The sequence below is a fragment of the Budorcas taxicolor genome, chromosome 18 (genome assembly GCF_023091745.1).
Source record: "Budorcas taxicolor isolate Tak-1 chromosome 18, Takin1.1, whole genome shotgun sequence".
Lineage (NCBI taxonomy): Eukaryota > Metazoa > Chordata > Mammalia > Artiodactyla > Bovidae > Budorcas > Budorcas taxicolor.
In genome coordinates, this window is record NC_068927.1 from 36,955,823 (window position 1) to 36,979,123 (window position 23,301).

Genomic DNA, 23,301 nt, shown 5'->3' on the forward strand with positions numbered 1-23,301 from the left:
AGCCGGGGCAGCGGGAGGCCCAGAAGTACACAATGTTTTATTGAAAAAAGTCAGGCTTCAGCTGGCTGGTTCCATTCAACTTGGCTTGGTGGGGGTCCCCGCCCACAGGAGCTGAGTCAGATCTTCCTGCAGGCGGGCTGGGCCGGATCCCTCCCTCATCACCCTTCCCCTCCTCTCTGATGGTGACATCCAAACAATAAATATGCAATAAATAGCGCTCCCGGGCCAGCTGCCTTCAATCCCCATGTCAGCCCCCACCAGTCTTCTCCAGTCAGGACAAGCATCCTGGCGTGCTGGACGGGCAAGTCCCCGAACCTCTCAGGGTCCCGAGGGACCTCGGATCCATCTCCATGGCCAGGTCTGGGCCCAGTCTCCAAGGAGACCTAGTAAAGCTGGGTCCAGGGTGAGGCCAGGCAAAGTGCGGCTGGCAGGTGGGTGCTGGAGGGGGGCTTTGTGTTACCCTGGACACCTTCACTCTAGGCCACAAGTCTATACTGGGCTCAGGAGTAGATGGTGATGACTTCACGGCCACCGCCACGTACCAATAGCACTCGTTCGAGGCCCTCGGTCAGCACCTCCAGGAACTCCATGTCTGTGGGGCATCAGTCAAGGAAGTAGCACCCAGGGAAGCACCCAGGGAAGTCTGGCCCATCAAGCAGAGCTGGAGTACCCTGCAAACGCCCAGGGCATCCAGGGACAGGAGGTCCCAAGCCTGACCTCATACACTGCCCATCTCCCCACCAAAGGATCCAGTTCTCATCACCCTCGCTGTTCTTGGGTGGTCCGGGCATGTTCAGTAGGACCAGGCGGGCATCATGAGAGCGTGCGACAATGACTTCATTGAGCTTCACAGCCGTGTGCATGCGCCGCACATTAGACTGGTCCCTGCAGATAATGTGGCTGATCGTGGATCCCAACCCTGGATCACCCCACCGGGCTCATCTGCCCCCATCCCACCTCCACCCCCAGGCCGGGATACGGCTGGGTCCATTTCTGCTGCACTCACGGCTTAATATGCACCAGCTCCCGGAAGTTGTCGGGCGTGTGGCTGGGGTCCCAGGGTTCCGTGGCCATGTACTTGTCCCGGGTCCATGTCATCTGGATCTTGTCAGTCCCAGCTGCAGACTCATCCTCCTCGTCCGAGTACAGGCTCTCTAGCCGCAGGGCTGAGTGCCGGTCCTTGACTAGCTGGGCCTGAGGACAACCAGAGGTCGCCTCAGTGCCGTGGGGAGCCAAGCTGGCCCAGCGTGATCACCCAGCCTCAGGGAAAATGAGGGGGGCCGCAGTGAGTCATTCTGATGCCCCCACTTGATGGCCTCTCCCCAAGCCAGACCCTGCCCTGAGCTGAGAAAGGTCACTGACCTCTCGCTCCCTCTCTGTCTTGGTCAGCCTCATTTGCCGCAGCATCTGGGAGCGCTGCTCCATCATCAGTGTGCGCTCGTAGGTATACGCAGAGATGTCGCTGTTGTGCTGGGGAGAGGGTGAGCCGTGAGGACCAGGCTACGGGGATTGGGCAGGGCATCCACAGGGCTACAGTGGGCAGGGGGCTCACCATCTCCACCACCTCCACCTCTGCCTCTAGACGTAGGTGGTATAGGAAGACGGCCAGATCCTTCTTCATCTGGATGCTGTTGTCGTCCATCTGGGCCACCGTGAAGATGCGCATCCGGCATTTCCTCCAAACCTGCGGCCACGGAGGGTGGTGGCTCAGTTGCAGCCCCCCTGCATGGGCCCAGCCCCTCGCGCCATGGCCTGAGCGCCTGGCCCACCTTGTGCTGGCGCAGCAGGAAGGGCAGGAGCATGAGCATGCCACCGTCGTGGACAATCCACCACACGTCGATGTGACCCTCCAGGTAGCGCTCGTGGTTGCTGGGGTAGAAGGCGATGTTTTTGGGCACAAGCAGGGCCAGGTGGGCAGCCGTGGTGCAGCGCACGGTGTCTAGGGAAGAGGGGCAGCCCATGACTCTCTGGCCTCTGCCCCCGCTTAACCCCTGGCCCCTGCCCTATGTGGTCAAGCCCAGGCCCTGTGTCTCACACACCAATAAAGGTCTTCCAGGCACGTGGGTCCTCGCTCTGTCGCCAGCCGTAGGGCCAGCCCAGCACCACGGTGTTGTGCCTCATGCCACCCAGGCCGCAAGACTGGATGAGGTGAGCCAGCCCCTCCCGCACCTTGCTGGCCACCACCACCTGGCAGAAGCCCTTCACCTTCTCAATCTCCATCATGTTCTTGATTGTCTGCAGGGAACATACCCGGGTCAGAAGGCAAGGCCACCCATGTCCCCTCTGCTGGGTTCCCTGCCCAGGCCCCAGGGTACAGACCTGCTTGGTGGTGGGGGAGAAGATGGGGGCAAGCTGCCCACCCAGAGACCATGCTTGCAAGATGGAACCTTCATACCCACCTGGCTCCCGCTCTCAGCTCTCACCTGGCTGGCCAGGACTGGTCCCCTCCCCTATGCACTAGCTACAGCCCAGACATCTCCAGTCTGGTTTAGGGTCCTTCTACCCCCGACTCCCGCCCCAGCAGTACCTGCTCAGCAGCCTGGGCCTCTCCGTAGCTCTCCAAGAAGCTGCCCTGGATGACAGAACCAACGATGGTCAGGCCCTTGCCAGCTTTAAGCTGGGAGGCGAAAGTGAGGAGCCGCGGGTACTTCACATGAAGGTCCTCATCTAGCTTCAGCAACACCAGCAGCTGAGGCCTGAGTGGCCGGATGGAGAGGCAGCCTGAGACCAGGGCCAGAGGTCTGTAGGGAGCCCAGCTCCCTCCTCTCTTGGCTCACAGGCCCCCTCAGGTAGCAGTGATCCAAGGGCCCGATAAGCAGGATGGTGCCCCTGGCAGCTCAGGACAGGGAACACGGACTAGGAAGGGAAGCCAGCACCTCGTGACTCTCCCCTCTCACAGGGTCGCCCCCTGAGAACCTCAAATGCCCCCGCCAGGCCCGGGTGACTCACCGCCAGTTCTTGGTGTGAGGAGGGCCCTCCTCTAGCCGCAACAAGGCATAGCGGGCAGCGCTCAGGGACAGGCCTCGGATCCCATCGCCCCATTCCTTCTCAGCCCTGCAGAAGCCCCCAAAGGCTGGTGGGTCCCCCCCTAGGACTTGTGTCCATGTGTATGTGGGATGGAAGGGACCAGGCCCAAGTTACAGCCCCCCAACCCCCGTGCCATGGTGGCTTAAAGAAGGACGGCTCAGCTCCCCACACCCAACTACAGCCCAGCCCAACAGCCCTGAGCACCCGAGTGGGTGCTCCCACACTCACCCTTGGTACTCAATGTACTTGTAGATCATGCCGGCGATGAGCATGGCAACCAGGGCATAGTACCAGGAGGAGACAAACATCAAGGCCAGGCAGAGGCTCATGCCCAGGAAGGACAGCGCCCTGGGCCAGAGATGGGAAAAGGGCCAGAGTCAGGGAAGGACCTCCCAGTCTCTCACCAATAGAAACTGTTGCCCAGAAAGTTCAAACCCCATCCAGAATGGTTTCCCACATAACTCTCATGTCAGAGAACCTGGCTCAGGGGCCCAGCTGGCACGTACCAGTGATAGTACTTGAACCGAGGCCGCCAGTTGGGGGTCCTCAGGAGTGTTTGCACAGCACAGGCCAGGTTCACAAACAGGTAGCACATCAGAAAGAACCTGCGGCACAGGGAGCAGCTGGGACTGAGCGGCCCGCTTGGTGGCCAGGTGCCCGACGTCCCGGACCCTCCCCAGGCTGGGCCTAGGCGAGGAGCCGAGACTGTCACAGCCCTGCCCGGCACAGTCAGGCAGGTCGTCTCGGCCTCACTTCGCCCACACCCCGGGCCAGATGTGGATGCGACATTGTGGTGGTGCCTGCAGAGCCTGGTCTCAGAGGATGTAGAGACCACGAGGGGGTTGCGGACAGGGGGAACAGCTGTGGAAGAGGATGGTATAAAGGGAAGTTCAGTGCCTGGATGCAGCTAGACAAAAGCCAGGCCTCTGGCCTGGGGGACCAGTTGGATGAGGGGCTGTCATGAGTGTGGGGAGAGGGCGTCCAAAGAGGGCCATTTTGAGTCACTGCATTAGAGACACTCGAGGGACACTTCAGTGGGTGTGGGAGACCAGGACGGAAGAGGCCTACTGCTTGAGCCCCCCAAGAAAGACAGGAAAGGCAGAGGGCTGAGGGGAGTGGCTGCCCACTTCTACCCTCAGCTGGTGGGCGAGGAAGGACAGACAAGGAGGCAGCAGGGCTGACGAGAGAGGGCAGGCCGGGGGCAGGGACTCTCACAGTAGGGGCATGCTCAGTCCCGTTAGGGCTACAGGAGAAGCAGCCTCAGCATCAAGGCTGACACATCCTGACATGGGTGGTAAGGGGCCACTGCCCGAGACAACTGCGGCAAGAGTAGTTTCAGGTGTAAGTGGAGCCGGGCGGAGGTGTGTTGGGGGAACAGGGGAGCACTGACTCCGGCAGGCCTGGCTGTGGCTGGGGGCGCAGCTTCAGGGGGAAGGGAGCTCTGTCAGTCCTACCGGCCAAGTGGGGTGGTGAAGGGTGGCTCAGACACAATGGAACAAGCAAGAGGGCACTGGCTGTGGAGCAAGGCGTGTGAGGAGGGCACAGTGGCCCTGGCACTGGTGGAGGTGAGCAGAACGAGGACACTAACTGTCTCTGAGACCCCTGGAAACTGCTGCGTGTTTGTCACCTCCTGCAGGGCACTGCCAGATTCAAATGCCCAGCTGACTCCAGAACTTTAAAAGCAAGCAACTTGAAAACAGGTGTATGGACAGTGGCGGCTCATCAAGGGTGCTGAGATTGCTGCTTGCCCGTCCCTGCTCTGGGTATCTCCCATAGAGGCACAAGGGACCTACTGGTCTCTTTAAAACATCTGAGTAAGCACTGGAAGGCAGAGGTTCAGAAGGTTGAGCTCTGCTAGGCAAACATCCCCCAACAGCCTGACCCGTCTGCCACCTGCATCCTCAACCCTAGACAGGGTCACAGGCGAGTTGCTGGGCAGAGCTCCCGGCTAGGGTGTGGCTGAGGGTGCGAGAAGACTTTCCCAAGGCCCTTGCCCTGCCCTGGCCCCCAGCTCACATGGATAGAATGGGGGCCACCATGTCCAGCGAGGCTATGAGGATGCCCAGCTCGGCGATGAGCGCCGTCAGGAGGAGGGCCCACGTCGGTTCACCATTCGCCTTGCCATGGCCGAAAACCTGTACACACCAGGGGCAATGGGGTCAGAAGTGAAGAAGTTGGTCCCATTCCACACATCAGGACACAAGTCACAGCCTGGCCTCCATCATCTCCAAGTCCCTCAAGGGCTCAAATCACAGCCAAACCTATCCTGACAGGTACTCTGCCCTCCAATTCCCCAGGCCTCTCCGCTGTGAGTGGAGACAGGCATTGGGGCTTCTGGACCCAGGCAACTCTGCCAACAGCAGCTCTCCCTGGATGGCTGCCTGGCCCTGGCCCCTAGCAGGATAGCATGCACCCGATTTACTGTCTACTTCTCTCCCTGGCCAGCGTGAGGGGCTGTTGCTGCTGCTGCTGCTGCTAAGTCGCTTCAGTCGTGTCCAACTCTGTGCGACCCCATAGACAGCAGCCCATCAGGCTCCTGTCCCTGGGCTAGGAACACCCAAATGGTAGGGGAGTGCAAGAGGCTCACCCGGAGGAAAGGGATGATATTGTCCTTGGCGATGGCCTGCAACAGGCGTGGTGCCCCAGTGAGGCTCTGCAGGCCAGCACCGCAGGTGGAGAAGAAGGAGCCGATGACGATGACCCAGGGCGAAGGCCAGGCTAACGTGCCCACCACCAGGTTTCTGCTGACACCGTCGCCATACCTGCAAGGGCCGGGCTCAGACCATGCTCCATACAAGGAGCCCCTGAAACCCTGGCTGGGGCCACCCAGTGTGAGGGCTGGCAAGGGTCAGGAGGGACAGCTATGGGGGACAGAGCTCTGGCCCTCAGCAGAGGCCAGTCTACCAGCCCCTATCCTTCCAGCCCAGAACCAATCTGATGTCACCATTCTCTTAGAAGCCAAAGTCCTGGTGGAACTGACCCACCACTGACAGCCAGCAGCCTGAGGACATGTGTGGGACCACAAGTATGAGGGGGGCTGGGGTCTGGGCAGCAAAAGCTGAGCCCACAGCCACAGGGAGGGGCCCAGCTCACTCACTTGTCCCGGAGGACCACACCCTCGATGCAAGCGCCGAAGAGAACCACGCTGCTGAAGTCTGCAGCCACGTCAAGGAAAGCTGGACCTCTGTTGCCACTGCTGCCCCTGCTCACTCCCCACACAGGGCCCCAGGGACCCTCTCGCCCAGTCTCAGAACACCTGCAGCTGAGGTTTCATGTCGGGTACAAACAAACCCCTTGAACGTGTGCATGTGTGTGAGGGTTGATGTATACGTGCATGCGTGTGTGGTATGTCTGCACATGCCGGGTGGTAACTTAAACACAAGGAAGTGCCTCCTGCCCACGCACCCCCCTGCCACAGCGCCAGGCCTGGGAAAGGATACAGACAAGGGAAGTGGTAACAATGGCCAGAATGGTCCCCACTGGGATGGATTTCTGCGCATCTCGGAGGTCCCCAGAGCGGTTGGAGCCGGCCATGATGCCTCCAAAAACAATGAGACTCCCTCAGGGGCTCCCTTAGGAGTAGGGGCAGGGAGTGTGGGTGTGCAAGAGGGCTCACCTGTTACTGAGGGGAAGAAAATGCCAACCAGCACGGTGAAGGATGTGGCAATGTCAGCCACCACGTACAGGGGCAGGCTTTCCTTCAAGCCAAGGGCGTCCGTAGAGGGCAGCCCGTGCTTCTCCACGACCTCACCCTTCTCCAAGTAGGCGCTCCATAGGTTTTCTGTGGGGGCGGCCGCATCACCACTGCAGCCCCAGGGAAGTCTGGGGCAGCCCAGCCAGGGGCTGCAGGTGTAAGAGGTTCTGGGGGCTCAAGGGGGTGACCTCAGCCCGGTGGCTGTGGTTTCAGCCACAGGGCCACTCTGGCCACAGGAAAGGACTGGCTGGCTGGAAGTCTGGAAGGCAAAGGTAGCTGAACTGCCATTGTCCACCACTGCCTGCCTCTGAGACAGAGGCCCTTTATGGCTCCTGTGAGAACTATCCCAGGCAGGGTCAGGGGCTGGTGGCTGGGGAGAGAGGGGCTGCCAGAATTTTCTGGGGGGCTGCTGCAGGCCTGGGACACTGGCCAAAACAGGCTCCGTTCAACCGAAATTTAGCTGCCAGGAACTGGGCTGAGAGGACACTGCTGGGCTGGGAAGGCAGCCAGAACCACCCTCCATTCCTGAGCTGGCCACACAAGGGCGGCTCTGTGCTACCCTGTCCCTCCATGCTCATTCCCTCCTTCTGCTCTGCTGCGGGGGCCCGGCGGGGTGGGGGAAGCAGGCGGAAGGGAGCACACACCCTGGAGTACGCCGGCAGCTGCACCAGGGATGCCCGGGATCTCGGTCACATTGTTGAGCAGGAAGTAGGGGTCACAGGACTCAGCTGTGAGGTTGGGGCCATGGCAGAAGAGGCTCCAGAGCTGGGTGGCCACTGTCTCGTTGTCCACCACAGCCGTCTTGGCGCAGACATCAAACTGGTCCCGGGACAGTGTCCTGTTGCCCAGCATACATACTCTGTGGGGCGTGGGGGAGGTGAAAGTATCAGCAGCTGCTCAGCCCGAGACCCCAACTTGCTCCCATCTGGCAGCCTCTACAGAGAAGGTCATCCATGTAGGGGGGATGTCAGTATAACGCCTGGAGGTACTCCCAGGTTACTTACGGAAAAATAGGAGGGTCAAAAATAGACTTGATGCCTCCAGCATAGATGGAGAGGATGGAGATGATCACACAGGCCAGGAAGAGCGAGGCAAATTTGTTCACATACTTGACTCCAACGAACACCACTAGGGTCATGAAGGTCAGAAAAATGGTCCCATATACCCGCATATTGTTCAAGGTGGCACTCGATGTGTCGTGAGTGCCTGTTGGGTAAAAAATGGCGGCTGGAGGGGCAATGTAGGTCTGAAACAAGAAGACAGATAAAGGAGGTTCAATTTTCCTATGTGGAGTATGTCCTTAGTCACTCAGTCATGTCCAACTCTTTGCAACCCATGGACTGTAGCCTGCCAGGCTCCTCTGTCCATGGGATTCTCCAGCCAAGAATACTGGAGTGGGTTGCCATTTCGTCCTCCAGGGGATCTTCCAGACTCAGGGATCAAACCCTCGTCTCTTGCATTGGCAAGCAGATTCTTTACCCCTTAGTTACTTGGGAAGCAGTGAATTTTATGTGAAATATATCTTTTTTTTTTGGAAATATATCTTAATAAAGCAATTATTTACAAAAAAGAAAAAAAAAAGGATCCAGACACAGGAACTGACCTGAATAGCTAAACAGAAGTGGAATAGTTTGAGGAGCAACAAAATAAATAATGACAGTATAGGATTATGAGCCAAAGAATAAAAATAAATATCCAGGAGTCCATACTGATATAAATACGTAATTGAATAAATAAACAAATGGAAAAAGGACAAACTTCCTTACAGAAAAAATCCAGATAATAAATGTAGGAATGTGGGAAATAGAAAAACAAAAATAAAGCCCCCAGAATATCCAGGAATAGGCTCCATGCTACAGACAGAGGATCTGGAGGTGGAAGTAGGCAGGCAGTTCCTCTAAACATCTACTGTCTGGATGCCCAGGGGCGGGCACTGGTTAACCTATGCTCCCCATTGCCCCTCCCACTCTTTCCCCACCACCCGGGCAGTCCAGTGGGAGGCGGGAAGCTGAGTCAGAGCACACTTGGGGCCCACAGAGAGGGTACTGACTTCCCTGATTTCAGTAAGAGGATAAGATGGATCTGAGAGACCTTGGCACAGAACCCTGAAGACAGAGCTGGCCAGAGCCCACATGAGCCCGGGAGACAGGCTCTGCATCACCACCGAGGCCCGTCACAGCGTTACAGGCGGTAGTTCACAGACCACCTGCCACAGGTGAAATAGTGCCTCGGCAGCTAGAACATCCAGGGCCAAGGTGAAGACTGCCAGGCCCCTTCCATGCCTGATCCAAACTGGGAAAGGGCTGAAGGGGAGACTGGCTTGAACAAAGATCTTTCTCCCTCAGAGAGGCCTTCCTCATTGTAAGCCCTAGATCTGGACCAGATATGAGGGGAGCATGAAGAGCCTTGGCTTATAGGAAAGGGGCTGTTCCAACAAGAACAGAAACGGCCAGGACTTAGCCTGACTTACCAGCAGGATCTCAATGGCCCCTAGGATGTACATGGCTGCCGCAAATGTTGTTCCCAGGTAGAAGCACAGGCCCACGGCACCTCCAAATTCTGGCCCCAGCGAGCGGGAGATCATGAAATAGGAGCCCCCAGCTACAACAGAAAAAGCATACACAGGTCAAGGCTGGTTTTTCTTCAAAAGGGCCTCTCCCATGACAACGCTTCACAACCATACAGGGGTGCAGGGACCGCTTTTCCTATTTACAAATGAGCAGAAGGTTTAGACAACCTTACCTAACATAGCATGGTTAATAAGTGGCCAGGCTGCGGGTGGACCTGATTTCATCTGACTCCAACACACAGCATGGGCGAGTGAGATGACTACTCAGCTGGGGCAGCTCTAGGTCCGCTGCAAAGCCTCAGTGGAGTTAGGTCAGTCCCCACTGACTCCCCTGGCTGATTGTGTCCTATCTCAGCACACTGCACCCTTCCCAAGGGCTAACTCTGTTAGTTGACCCTCCAGACCAGGGAAGGGACTGTATCTTATCTAGTTTTTTGCCCCTAGGGCCAGCCACATGTTAATTGCCCATGGCTGACTCTCCTGCCTTGAATCTGTGCTTCCATCACAGTCTAACACCCCTGGCAAGACTGAGTCAACCCTGGGCCTCAGGGCCAGTGAGGGTGCAGGCGACAAGAGCCATCCCATGCTTCTGGTTGAAACTGCTCCTGATAAATCTTATCTGTGAAAAATCTGGGAACAAGGATCAAGAAGCTTTAAAAAGGCCACTCCTTTTCACGCTATAATCCCACCTCTAGGACTTTCTCTTATTCATTGGAAGGACTGATGTTGAAGCTGAAACTCCAATACTTTGGCCACCTGATGGGAAGAGCTGACTCATTTGAAAAGACCCTAATTCTGGGAAAGACTGAAGGTGGGAAGAGAAGGGGATGACAGAGGATGAGATGGTTGGATGGCATCACCAACTCAATGGACATGAGCTTGAGTAGACTCCGGGAGTTGGTGATGGACAGGGAGGCCTGGCGTGCTACAGTCCATGGGGTCGCAAAGAGTCGGACATGACTGAGCGACTGAACTGAACTGAGGACCTTCTCCTAAGGAAACTGCCAGGGGCATGAACAAAGATCAGTGTGCAAGACTGTTCGAGACAATGTTTACAACAGTGAAAAAGTAGAGAATAGGAGAATAATCACATAAATTAGATAACATCAATCTGTTTTAAAAAACCAAATAAACTGTTCTCAGCATTTGAGAAATACACACACACACACACAGAGTTTGGGGAAAACAATACATCTCAATACTTTATAAGACCCTAAAACCATGGACCAAAAGGCCAACTAATCGTTTTGAACTCAGGATGGTGGGATTATGGGTACTCTTCAATTTTTTTCTACATTTTTTTATACTTTAAATCCCTCTTCTGATAAACATATATTGGTTTTTCCCTATTACTTTTATACTAAAACTAATAAAACTGTTATTTGAAAAAAATAAAAAAGGATTCAAACACAGGAACCAACCTAAAATAGCCAAATAGCCAAAGTGGAACAGTGCAAGCAAAAAATTAAATTATAATACTAAGGTTATGAACCAAAGAATAAAATAAGTATCCAGGAGTCCAAAGGGAAGGTATAAATACATGGAGTCTCTGAAAACCAAGTCCAGTCTCATCATGGAAAACCCTATAATCCATAGTGTGGGCCAGGCTCATTGGTTTGGGCCACCAACAATGCCCTATCACCTTCTTTATCAGCCTCAGCACCCACTTTAAAAAATTACTTTTATACTAAAAACAAAACAAAACAAACCCCGAACAAATAAAACATAAAACAACAGCGATCTCAAATTCTATCAAGCAGGGATGCTCCTAAGTGGTGACACTTTCATGGATTCAAGGACTAAGACCCCACCAGAAAACTGTCTGGGGGGCAGGGAATAAGTGTTTCCAGGCATGTCAAGGGGGATTCTGGGCCCATTCCCCACCTCAGGCCTGAATGGCACTCACCCACCTGGAACCACGCCATTGGTGGCGATGGCACTCATGGAGATGGCCGTCAGCAAGGTCTGTGGGAAGGAGGACGGAGGTGAGCAGCTCAGCTGGGCGGGCTCTGTGGGGCAGCTGTGGCCCTGCCCGCCCCCCCAGAATACTCACACAGCAGCAGCAGATGAGCACGATGAGGAGGGCCTGCAGCACACCAGCTGTGCCTACCATCCAGGTCAGCCGCAGGAAGAGGATAACCCCAAAGATGTTCTGCAGGCAGGGCAGGTACACCCCCATGAGGGTGCCCATGCTGGGTGCCTATGGAGCAGGAGGGGAGTGGGGGAGATGGAGCATCAGAGGGGCCCCTCATTGCTTGGCAGTCCCCCACCTCGAGGGTATTCAGCCAGAGAATAGGCTGGAAAAGGACATCCCAAGTGGAGACCTGGGGATACAGAGGGTGAGCTGACTGGATGGCCATGTTGACCTTCATACATTAAGAAATAGTTAGGGAGTGGGAAGGTATAAAACCTGATTCTTTTCCAAACCCCATGTGTGAGCTTTTGAGCCTCACCTCCCCTTCATGGTCCTGCCACCTTCCCTTCCTCTCTTCTTTCACACTTCCAGAAAGTGAAGTCTATATCAGACCTCCACTTTCTCAGCCAGCAGGCCCTATTGTACCCAGGCCAGAATCTAAAAAGTTGTTCCTGACCCTCCCTCTCTCCCACGCCCCCATCCAGTCCAGGGGAAAGTAAGTCGTACCCAGTGTACCTCTCAAGGTGCCCTGAGATCAGTCTGCCTTGCCTTGGTCTTAATCCCCTGAAGCTGGGACGCTACACCTGGGCCACCTGGATAGTGCCTTCTTATGCCTGTCAACCTCTCCATGCTCCAGCTCACTCTGCTGCCAGAGCAGGACTCTGAAAACCAAGACCAGTTGCATCATCCTTACTAAAACTCCTCTGCATTGTCTATACTGTAATCCAGTGTGGGCCAGGCTCCTTGGCCTGGGCTACCAGGCATGCCCCATCACCTCTGTCAGTCTCGGCCCCGGACAACATCAGACCCTCAGAGCCTCTGAACCAGGGCATGTGCTGGGGACTGCCTGGGATGGTTATCCCTGCCTTACGGCCTGGCAAATTCCTCTTCAGTTAAACCTTCAGGAGACTTCACTGTTGCCTCTTCCAGGAAGTTACCCCAGGTTGCCTTAAGCAGAGTTGGTACTTCCTCTTGCATTCCCTCAGTATCTGATATACTCTTCTATCACAGTGGTCACAACAGGTCACGGTAATTGTTCACTTGAATGACCATAGTGGGGTAAACGTGGCTTGTTCACTGTTCTGTCATCAGCAGGCCCTGAAGGTACTCAAAAGGTGCTCCTAAGCCCAGTGAGTGATGCCTTAGAAGGCCTCTGGGATAACCTGTTGGGAAAGACCTGCGTACAGAGTGGAGACTCAGGCTGGAGGGCAGGTAAGCAAAGTCTGTCTTAATGGGCACATCCAGGCAGGATGTCTCAACTACCTAAGAGCAGAGTAGGGGCTAAACAGGAGGCCAGGGCAAACACTGAAGCACAGAGTTAGGGCTGGTATCTTCTTGAAGAACTGAGCCTCACATGAGAATAGCACAGAGTTGTGGGGTCCTAAGAGTTTCTACCAGAGCCCCCAGCAAAGCCTGCTGCTCTAGAGCCGAGGTGGGAGAAAGAACTCTGTGGCCACAGGAACTCTTCCCCAGGGCCCAGGCCGGGTGCAGGATCCATGCACAGCCTAAAGGACCCCAGAAGGGCCTGGGAGGGCCCTGAGTAAAAACAAATGGTCTCTCAAGCTGTCCTGTACAGAGCAGGTGATGGAAACACCTCATGTGGCTTCTGACTGAGCCCTTCTCAGAGGCCCTGGACCACCCACTGGATAGTGGCAGCTCCCAGCCTCCCCATTCAAGGCTGAGTCACTCTGGGAAAAGGGCAGTATGGGAAAGGGCAGGGCCGGAAATGCTTTCTGCATCTCTAAATAACCTCTGGCAGCCTCAGAAGGTCACCAGGCCACAGCCAGAGTGGCTGCCATGGAGAGGCTGCCTTGGGTCTTGGTGTGGTCTGGCTGAAGGCCCACCTTTCCGGCTTTAAGCTTTTCTTTTCTGAGGCCCCTGCTCACACCCGCCTGGGTGAGGACCACAGCTCAGTGGCCCCAGCTCCCTAGCTTTCTGCTGATTTGCTGTGGACTTGACCAGGCTCCTCCTTTCTCCATGAAACAGCGACTAGTGCTGGGACACTCAGTCATCCTCTGCCTCTTTAAACCCAGGGCCAGGGGAGGTGGCAGGTAAGCTGAGGCTGGAACCCAGCATCCTCATGGGCTCTTCATAAGGCCAAGGACCACAGCCCTTCACCAACCCAGAACACCTTGTTGAGATGCACTCTAGCCTTTCTTAGGGACCTTTTTACTCCCAGCCAGTGGCTTCCTGGACTTGGCCTGAAAAGGACAGATCTTACCCAAGGATCTCACCCCTCACCGCAGGGCTAAATAGGGATAGCCAGAGATAAACAGAGTTCTCTGCTATCTGCAGTTCAGAAAATATCATCAAAATCACAACCAACAGGATAGGGTGAGGGTCAGGTCTGTGTGACCCCAAGATATCAGCTGTCCTCTCTCAAGTGTGGGCTGGGTTGCCTCCGAGAAGAGTGGCATGAGAGATGCACCAGCCGCCTGGTCGATCCTCTCTCCTCACCCACCTCAGTAATCTCAAGGGCAAAGGCAATCTCAAGGGCAATCTCAAATACCTGCCCAAATGTCAAGGGCAGGTCTGAGACTGGGGGATGTGGTTTATTCCAACCAAGGGCTCCTCCTGCCTGTGCTGACCTCCAGCAAGAGGTCAGCTAGTGCCAGACCCAAGCTCCTTTTGGGTCACAGCTGCTTCCCAAACCTCAGGGAGTCAGGAGACATGGAGGGAAGCTGCTTTGCCTCTAAACTGAATATGTAGGGGAAAAAAAACAACCCAGCCTTTGGTTAAACTGAGCCCCATCACACAGGTTAGGGATAGGGTAAAGTCATCCCTGGTGGCTCCAGTGGTAAAGAACCCACCTGCCAATGGAGGAGATGTGGGTTTGATCCCTGGGTTGGGAAGATCCTCTGGAGGAGGAAATGGCAACTCACTCCAGTATTCGTGCCTGGGAAATCCATGGATAGAGAAGCCCATCAGGCTACAATGGGGTCGCAAAAGAGGTGGGTATGACCAAGTGACTGAACAACAACAAAGTCATCCCAAAGAGAGGACAACTGGAGGGCCAGAGGCCTAGAGAGTGAACAGGGGTAAGACCAGGAGAGAGATCGGGAAGCCCTAGGAGGCAGTGTTTTACTCCTGTCACCCCCAGTCTCAGCACTCCAAGGGGCTACTGGAGAGGTCTGCCAATGGAGCCAACAAAGAAAGGGGCAGAAGGGTTTAGTCATCTGCTCTAGGTCACACAGCCCCAAGGCTCCTAGTTCCAAAGGTAACACCCTTACCCATCCTGATGGGATGCCAGTGATCTGGCATTCTACACAGTCACATACCTCACAAGAAACCCACAAGTCTCCCAGTGTTATGTGTTGACCTTGTCTAGCTCAGTCACCTTAGGCAAGTTACGTAACATCTTTGACACTCAAGTTTCCTCACCTGTAAAGCGGGGATGATAACAGAAACTGCCTCACAGATTTTTTGTGAAGATAACATGCAAGAACCCTGGCCCACTGCTTAGTATGATGCCACACACACACACACACACACACACACACACAGGCCTAAGTAAAGGCAGTGGTCGCTCCCACCATTATTTCTGAGGGTCTCCCTGGTCCTCTGCCCTGAGGGGCTCCTCCTCAGCCCAGTCCTTGCCTCCTTAAGCCCAAAGTACTCAGTGCCCATCCTCCATGCTCACCACACCTGGCACCTACTTCCCCAGGATGCTAACAGCTACGTGGGGAAACTGCCAACTCCATGGTGTTGACTGTCCTCCTAGGAGCAGCCTCTCTGACCAGCTCACCTTGGCTGCTCTCCGACGGGCACCCTCTCCACTCTCAGCCTCCTCATGCTCCTTGGCGCCCTGTGTGAGGTTGGTGTAGCTGACGAGCTTGCCCAGAAGAGATGACACCTTTGGGCGGATGTCCAGCTCTTCCTGTAAACAGAGCCACAGGGCATTCTGGCAACTGGCCCAACTGGCACCAGGCTACCTGTGTGTAGCCAGCAGCCAGGCCTCTGGTCCCTTGCCAAGCCCTGAGGCAGGCTTGGGCTCCTGCCTGGGGAAGCCCAAGCCAGCCAACTGGGCAGGTGTGGGTGCCCCACCCCAGCACTCACTTCTCTCTGCCCCACCTTGGCTCAATCACTACCAGCCCATTTGCAAAACTACCTGCCTCAGGGGAAAGGGTAGGACAGACAGGCACACTTCATCCTGCCTGTTCTGGCTGGCCACCTCCCTGCTATGAGCAGGCCTCTGGAACACACATCTGTGCTCAACAGCCACCCTAGTGATCCCAGGGAAACAAAGAAATTAAAAGAGGAGTCAAAAGAGAGATGTCTGGGACAAATGAAGTCTCTCTTATCTGCCCAAACCCTGATCCTCCTGGATGGTCTTCCCCACACCCTGTGAATAACCCACCTCAACCCCCAAGGTGGGATCCTAGCCCCCTAGCCCATCTTTGGGAGGGGTCAAGTCAAGAGGCCTCCCAGGGCTCAAGATATGGCACAGTAGCTAGCACAGCTTCCAGAGCGCTGTGTCTCTACCTGCCAGTTGCCCACATTTAGTTTTTCCCTATCAATCAGCTCCCTTCTGACCCTACACACAAGGAGAAACTGGCTTGGAGTAAGAAGTGAAGATGCAGGTCTTTGAAAGTCTATGGAGACTGAAGAGCCTACGAGACTTCCACAGAATGTGGGTAGGTGTGGGTCAGAACTTAGGGGCCTAAACCATGACTTCAATTCAGAGCCAACTTCTGATTTGAGTCTGAAAATGATAAAATTCAAGGCCAAAGTCACAAAACTGGGAATGTTTCCAAAGAGAGATCCACTGAGGTTATAGATATGGAGAGAGGGGGCAGATTCAGTGAGAAGGACCAGGTCTTGGTGAACTTGATGGGGCTAGAGTTGGGGGAGTCAATCAGGAAGGACAAGGAAGAGTTCACAGGAGAGGGAAGAATTGTGGACTGTGAGAAGTCCCAGATGTGAAAGAAACAAAGGAAATACTGAGGTTAGAAATCCTGAGAGGTGGTGACCTTGCTGAGGGGCTGCATGGAAGTCAAAGGTAAACACTCTTGGAGGTAGTAATGGGGTAGAGGCCTCTGGGAAAGCAGTTTCAGTTGAAAGGGCCAAGAGAACCGCAGCTTGGCTGCCAAGGGAGAGAGACAGACAAGCAGAGACTGGAGGAGGAGCGCAGACATAAAGACGCACAACACCCAGCCAGCTTGCTTAGCTAAGGCTTAGGTCCTGACAGGTCCCTGCGTGCCCACACCCATGGCCCAAAATGGCTCCTCAGCTACCTCAAACAGTGCCAGGTTCCTGTCATGGTAGTCATTTCCTCTGGAAGCCTCCATGGGACAAAGGAAAGGGCTGCTCTCTTTATGGTTGCCATGTCCTGTAGAGAGAGAGAAACAGAATCCTAGTCAGGGGCTGCCTACTGAGCCCCCAGCACGCACTTCTCCCCAGCAGGCCTGCTGTCATCTCTGTGGAGCACTTTAGGGACCAGTGTAACAATACTGGGCCTCAGTTTCCCCAACATACCCTGTCAGCCTCCTTGAAAGAGCCAGAATTGGCAGACTGGCCAATGATCAAAACCCAGCACGAACACTCATCTAGCAGGGGGCACAGGAGCGAAGCGCCCAGACGCACTAGCTCAGCACTGTTAACACCAAGGGGCGGAATCTGCTGCAGAAGGGCGTGGCTCAGTCAAGGCCCGCCTTCAGACCACCCCTGAGACACACACTCCCGTTTTTCCCAGCCCTTCTGGAATACCCAGTGTGCCAGGTGCCAAGGGCTCAGTGTCCTCAGGGCTCCCCCAAGAGCTACCCTCCAGATAGAGAAAGCCACACATGGCGCCTTCTGCCGCCATGATCAGCCAGCCACCTCCTAGCCACCCCATCATGCACCGCGCGGGGACGGCATTCTTGAGGGCCGCCTGAGGCATGCCGGGAGGAGCGGCAAGCAGGAGACTGTCCAGTGTATGGAAGTGGGCGCCCAGAGCTGTCTAGGGTCGTCTGGGAAAGCCCTACGAAAGCCTGACCGGGTGGGTGTGGGGCTGGGCAAGGACTGTAGGCACAACTCGCTTGTTTACCTCCCTGTCCCCAGATACCAGCCGCTTGCCCGAAACTAGGCGCGTGGCCAGTCCCCACGTCCACCTACCCCCCAGGCCGGTGAGGTAGGGCCTCAGCACCAAGGAAACCTCACAGAAAGAAGCCAGATGCACCTTCTTTCAATACGGCTGCCTCAACACTCAAAACTGGGCTGCTTTTTCTGGCCATCCAGCATTCACTCTTTCGTTTTCCAAACTGTTCATTGTGAGTCTCAGTGGGTGACATTCCCAGCTTTCCATGAAGCAGGCAGAAGACACCAAGAGTCCTTTTCTAGTTGCTAAGGGAGAAAAAAACCCTTCAGTTTGGAAACTGTGGTGGCAGTGACTGAAGGCCTCACAGCTGACATCTTGGTTCAAAGAAGCCACGTTGGTGTTGGATGGCAATGACTACAGCAGCAGTGTTGGCCTGATGTCCTGTGATGGAGGTGGCCAACAGAAGTGTCTTCACTGATCCAGACTAGTGGGGTATTCTGGCCATGCCTGGTTTTGTGAGAGCTACCTGGCAACCTTTTCTTGTTAAATAGCCCCCAATCCATTTCTCTTGTTTGCAGCGAAAAATACTGAATGACGCCGCCTCCATTTCATACATCCTTTTGCCATCAATATGAAACTTAACTTCTCTGAGCAAACAATCACTCAGCAGGTGCTCTGCTGTGGATTCTTTACTGCCCCAAGAGACTGACAGGTAAAGCATGTTGATGACAATTTCTGGGGCAAAATCAGCTGTTCCTTCCCACAGGATGTAAAAAAAGTACATCACCTTCTCTAGGAACCTGGACTAGCTAAGTAAGTGAAGCAGCTCAGTACCAGAAGCTACATGTCTGTGTGTAGGTCAGTGCTAAGGGCAAAGTGGACAGAGATAGTGAGAGGTGAGGCCAGCCTACAGAATCACTTTAAAGCCTCGGGGTCGGGGAGGTGGGTGGTCACGTAGCTACTCAGACACCCTAAGACATTTGCTGTGCCCTTGATGCTTGTTCAGGATGAGGATAAGGAGTCAAGAAAAACCTGAAAACCCAGTACATGGATGGTCCTTCAGTGAGAAGTCCCTGAAAACTACTCTTAGATTTTTGTGACAAAAATATTTTCCCTGAATAAGTCAGAGGCTTTATTCTGTCCAAAAAAGGCAACTATATAAGCTCATCTTGTTTCCCTTTCTGCCGTGGCTGCCAGGAATCTCTAAGCTAAATTTATTTCTTAGATCCAGTCATCAGCTGCCTCAGAGTCCTTGCCCCTTTCCTCTGCATGGTTTTGATCTTTCTTACAGTAAGAGTCCTTTGGGGAGGAATTTTTGTTGTCTATCTCTTCTGACCCTTCTGTAGAAGTATAAAGGATAAATCATTCTAAACTGCACTGCAGCCTTCCTTCCACCACCACCGCCATTGTCTAACCCTAACCTCACCTCTCTAAGGACTGTATTAGCATCTAGAAAACACAGAGCTGAGCACATAGCAGTACCCTCAAAATGCCTGTGGATGGTCTGCAAGACCCAGTTGATCCCTTGTCCCTTCAGCCATGATGCCAGGGCAGCTCAGAGCCCTTCCAAAGGTTACCTTTAGTTCTCATAGCAATACTCTAGTAGGTATCATTTACTCTCTTTTAGTAACAAGGAATGTAAAGCTCAGATTCAGAGGCAAGGTGACTCAGTGAAAGGGCCAAACTTGGGTCCCAGGGTCCCCTAGATCCAGGTGAAAGCTGAGCTGTGGGTTCCCTACTCCTGCTTAGGACCCCCTTCCATCCCAGGAGGCATGTACAGGCCACAACTAAAGAGTGTCTGGGGGTTGCAGTTTTATCCAAGGCTCCTGGTGCTCAGTGGCCAGAAGCCAAGCTTGGATTCCTGTGCCTCCCTCTGTGTGACCTAGGGCAACCTGCTTACCCTCTCTGTGCTGCCTTGGTTTCTTTTCCTATGAAGTAGAGCTAATAACATCCACTCTTCCAAATGCCTCAGAAAAGGGACAGCCTGGTGCCAGACACCCAGCAGGGATTCCATGGAGTTCCCCAAAACCACCTCAGTTAAGGACAGCTCCCATGGGGTTGTGGGAATTGGGGGGAGGTGGGGTCTAAGCAGTGCCTGGGTATCTGTACTGCCCTCAGCTATTCCAAAAATCCCAGGGCAGGTCTGGGCGTGCCTGCCAGGCCAAAGCTACTCAGACGCCACCTGAGACCCCTGGTGAACCACAGCATGAAGGCTGGGCCTGGGGGCTGCCTCTGATATGTGTGTTCTGGCCAGCAGCTGTGAATGCGCCAGCTGCAAGCAGGGATCCAGGTGACACTCCTGGTATCCCTGTACAGGTATCTGCCAGGGGTACTCCTCTAGAACCTCTTCACCCTCTGCCCACGGTGGGCTGGATGTACAAGTCCATCTATGCCCTTGGAGCAGAGGTATGGGTCTTGAGAGATTCAGATACCAGGCTGATGGAGGGGAGGGGGGGGTCCCATGAGATGCCCTCAGGGTCACTATTTTTGTACCCCTGACCCTTTGTAGCCCTCAACTAGAAGGATCATAACCACTCACCAGGGTGCAGAATGTCCCCCATACTGCAGACACAGTCACGATCTGGCTGAAAGGGAGGAAGAGGAGGCGGGGTGGGGTGGGGGGATAGTGGGAGGAGCTGGCCCAGCCTGGAGGGACCTGGCAGGACTCAGCCAATGTGAGGCAGCCAGTTCCCTCTAGTCCTCTGTGAGAGGCCAAGGCGGAGCCTGAGGCTGGGCTTCGCTCTGCCTACCTGCTGGTCCAGGCTGATCTTAGGGATGCAGCCCAACCTAGCCTCTGGGGAGAGAGAGCCTCCAAGGGCTAGCAGAGGAGCAGGGGTGGCTGCTGGCTCCTGCTCTGTCCACTGGTCCCAGGCTGGGGCAGGTGCCGGCAGGGGTTGAGGTGTGTACACCCTCACAAGCTGTCAAGCCTGTTGAATCTCCATGATGTCCAGCAGCCCATGCCACTGCGCTGTGCCATCTCCACACACAGCAGTCAAGTGACACACATATAGCCATCACCCACATGAAGCATGGATCACCTCAGTCAGGTCCCCATCAGAGACAAATCCAAGTCAGATCTAGATAACATCACCTGACACATGCCACCAACATGCATGTCCTCTGCAGATCTCCATCACGGTCAGTAACAGACCAAGCATTTGTCATCAGTCACATCACCATCCTCATCACCGTAGGCCACAAGAACGTGCTATCCTGACCCCAGGCTGGCTCTGCGGAACCCCACAGCTGTACATTTGCACAAGCACAACTACACATGCATGTGCTGCTGCACACCCAGACACAGGTTCTTGGAGTGTTCACACAAGAGTGAGCCCTGCAAGGACAGGGCTCTGGGGGCCTCCTGGGGAAAGAGATGGTCAAAGTCAAGGGCAGGCAGCTAGGAGGGGGAAGCCGGGTTTCAGGCCCAGTTTAACAGCTAGGTTAAGAGTTAGGGCTCTGGAGTCTCCCACCCTCAATCTGAATCCCCTAGAGCAAGTTACATAACTACTCCATGCCTCACTTCACTCATTCCTAATAGTAACACTACCTATCCCAGGGTGGGAAATTAGGAGGATTAAACGAGTTAATTCAGGTAAAGTGCCTAGACAAGCCTGGTCCCGTGTGAGTGCTCCACAAGGGTGGAGTGTCCACTGTACCTACAGATGTAAGCTGGGATCCATGTAGCACTCAGGCAGTGGCCCACAGACCCCTTCAGGCTTCCCTCCAAGGGGACTGGAGTGCTGGGCGGCACACAGAAGGAAGAAGAAGGGGAGGGGAGCGGAGGAGAGAGTGTGATTTTAGGGAAAGAGATGCTGAAGCACAGAAGTGTAGGTGAGACGAGAAGAGGTTAGGGGCGGTTGGCAGGAGGTGAGAGGGCCGGGGAAGAGCCACAGATGGAGGTTCAGCGCTCTTCGCGCCCCAGGCGGCCCGCTGGCCTGGCCACGTCTGCAGCCCCCGCCCGCGGCCCTCAAGGGAGGAGCTGGGGTGAGGAGGGAGGCCCGACCGCGACAGCAGGCGTCGGGGGCCCAGGAAAATTGTGTCTGCGCGCGAGGAGTTGGGGACTGTTTAGCGGCGAAGGAGTCTAAGAAAAGTTGGGCCCTCATCGACGTGTGCGCGCACGGCCCGGCGTCTGTGCTCCAGCCGGCCCCGCATGGCCCGCTCCCCGCCCCGGCCCGGGACCCCGCCGGGCGGCCCCTCACCGTCCGCGTCGTCCCGATCGGCGCGCTCCCCGTAGTCCACCCAACTCAGACCCTCGAGGTTGTCATAATCGCCGCGCCGCGGCCCGTCTACCGGCACCACGGTGAAGTGAGGCATCCCGCGCGCTCGGCCCCGCCGCGCCCGCCGCCCCGGCCGCCTGCCCGGCTGTCCCCGCCGCTCCGGGCTGGCGCGCCCCGCCCGCTCACATTCCTCCCCGCTGCGCTCACTTCCTCCGCCCGCCCCCCGGGCCGCCCCTCGGGGGCGGGGAGCAGGAGGGGCTCGAGGCCGGCTCCTCCCTGAGGGGGGCCCCGGAGGAGTGAAACCCCCGGGGCGGGAGTACTATTCCACGCCCTGGGGAGGCCCGATTCCAGTGTGACCTCGGGTGGTGAGCCGCCCTCTCTGAGCTTCAGATGCAGTGCTTGTAAAATGAGGACATGCACTTGGGGCTGATGAGGGCTCCTGAGGTGGGGCACGAGGTGAGCTTTGTGCCTAGTGAGCGCTCAGTGACATTTCTGTGATGCAGGGCCGGGGAAGAGTAGGCAGGAGCTCAGAGCTCATTCAAGAACCGCCCAGGGGCCTCCTCGGCACCCTATCCCCATTTTCATCATCTCTTCCACCTCTCCTCCGCATCCCTGGAAACCAAGGGAGCCCCAGGAAGATCCTATCCCTTCGCCCACCCTCCAGTGTGTCTCTGTTAGAGGCTGCTTGGGGGATCCGTGCCCTTTCACTAGAGGCTGCTTCCTTCTTGGAAGTAAGGACTCCCATTCCGCCTCGTCCAGCCCCACGGGCCTCTTCAGACGCTGCATTGGATTCTTTAGCCAAGTTCTTTCATCTCAGTTTTATCTTTTTCTGTCTCACCTCCTGGGGATTCCTTTTTGTTATTGTGCAGTCGCTAAGTTAAGTCCGACTCTTTGCGACCCTAGGGACTGAAGCAGGCTGCTCTATCCTCCACTATCTCCCTTTGCTCAAATTCATGTCCATTGAGTTGGTGATGCTATTTACCCAAGCCATTTATTTCTTTACTCTTAATTTTCTTTCACTTTCTACACCATTGCTTCAGATAAGTTTATTCAGGTGGCTTTACTTTAACATCTTTATCTTTCTAGACCATTCTTTCAGCTATTTCTCTATCAGAAAACCCCAGTGCCCACCTCCATTTTTTTCTCCCTTTTATGACTCAGAGGGTTTTAGAATATCAGAATTAGTGGTATCTTTCCAACCTACTACAGACTTTGCATTCTCTGACCTTTGTCTCTGGGATGGAATCAGGAATCAGTCTCTGGGCCCTGCAGGAGGACCTGGGAGCTGACCTCTATTCTGGTCCCTACCCTACTCTCATCCCAGCCAAGGCCTGTTGCTTTGGCCTTTCATGCCACATTCAGTTGCTCACAGTAGCAGCCTTCCAATGAACTCCCTGCTCATGGTAGAGCCATCTCTTCTTTTTTTTTAAAAAAGTTACTTATTTATTTGATTGCACCAGGTCTTCATTGCGGCAGCCAATGCAAACTCTTAGGGCATATGTGATCTAGTTCCTTGATCAGGGATCGAACTTGGACCCCCTGCATTGGGAGTATGGAGTCTTAGCTACTAGACCATCAGGGAAGTCCTAAGAGCCACTTCTTTTGAAAAGAAAGCCCAAACTCTTCTCTTGGTCCACAAACCTC

General features: G+C 55.1%; 1 protein-coding gene across 2 annotated transcripts; it reads right to left on the reverse strand.

The window, feature by feature from the left end:
• Positions 1-38: 38 nt before the first annotated feature.
• SLC12A4 (solute carrier family 12 member 4) lies at positions 39-21,799 on the reverse strand. 2 transcript variants are annotated; one of them, XM_052656669.1, is made up of 25 exons: positions 21,640-21,722; positions 17,582-17,745; positions 16,659-16,753; positions 15,170-15,301; positions 11,344-11,490; positions 11,201-11,255; positions 9,192-9,322; positions 7,726-7,967; positions 7,366-7,580; positions 6,644-6,808; positions 6,468-6,566; positions 6,125-6,182; positions 5,615-5,789; positions 5,044-5,162; positions 3,534-3,632; positions 3,256-3,375; positions 2,950-3,054; positions 2,528-2,696; positions 2,040-2,235; positions 1,770-1,939; positions 1,553-1,684; positions 1,363-1,470; positions 1,007-1,194; positions 754-885; positions 39-594 (listed from the first exon to the last, which is right to left on the reverse strand). In XM_052656669.1, exons 2-25 carry the CDS (start codon positions 17,691-17,693, stop codon positions 501-503), a joined length of 3,258 nt encoding a protein of 1,085 aa, XP_052512629.1. In that variant the 5' UTR covers positions 17,694-17,745; positions 21,640-21,722; the 3' UTR covers positions 39-500. The 2 variants fall into 2 exon arrangements, with proteins under 2 accessions (XP_052512629.1, XP_052512628.1); XM_052656668.1 differs by lacking the exon at positions 17,582-17,745 and having other exon boundaries at positions 21,640-21,799.
• Between the last annotated feature and the right edge of the window lie 1,502 nt (positions 21,800-23,301).

Excerpts from the sequence above, each read along its gene's own strand:
- SLC12A4 (XM_052656668.1), bottom strand. The coding sequence starts at position 21,754 with ATGCCTCACTTCACCGTGGTGCCGGTAGACGGGCCGCGGCGCGGCGAT. Across the intron at positions 9,323-11,200 it reads CACCAATGGCGTGGTTCCAG|CTGGGGGCTCCTATTTCATG; the intron begins GTGGGTGAGTGC and ends TTTCTGTTGTAG. Across the intron at positions 1,195-1,362 it reads AGACAGAGAGGGAGCGAGAG|GCCCAGCTAGTCAAGGACCG; the intron begins GTCAGTGACCTT and ends GGTTGTCCTCAG.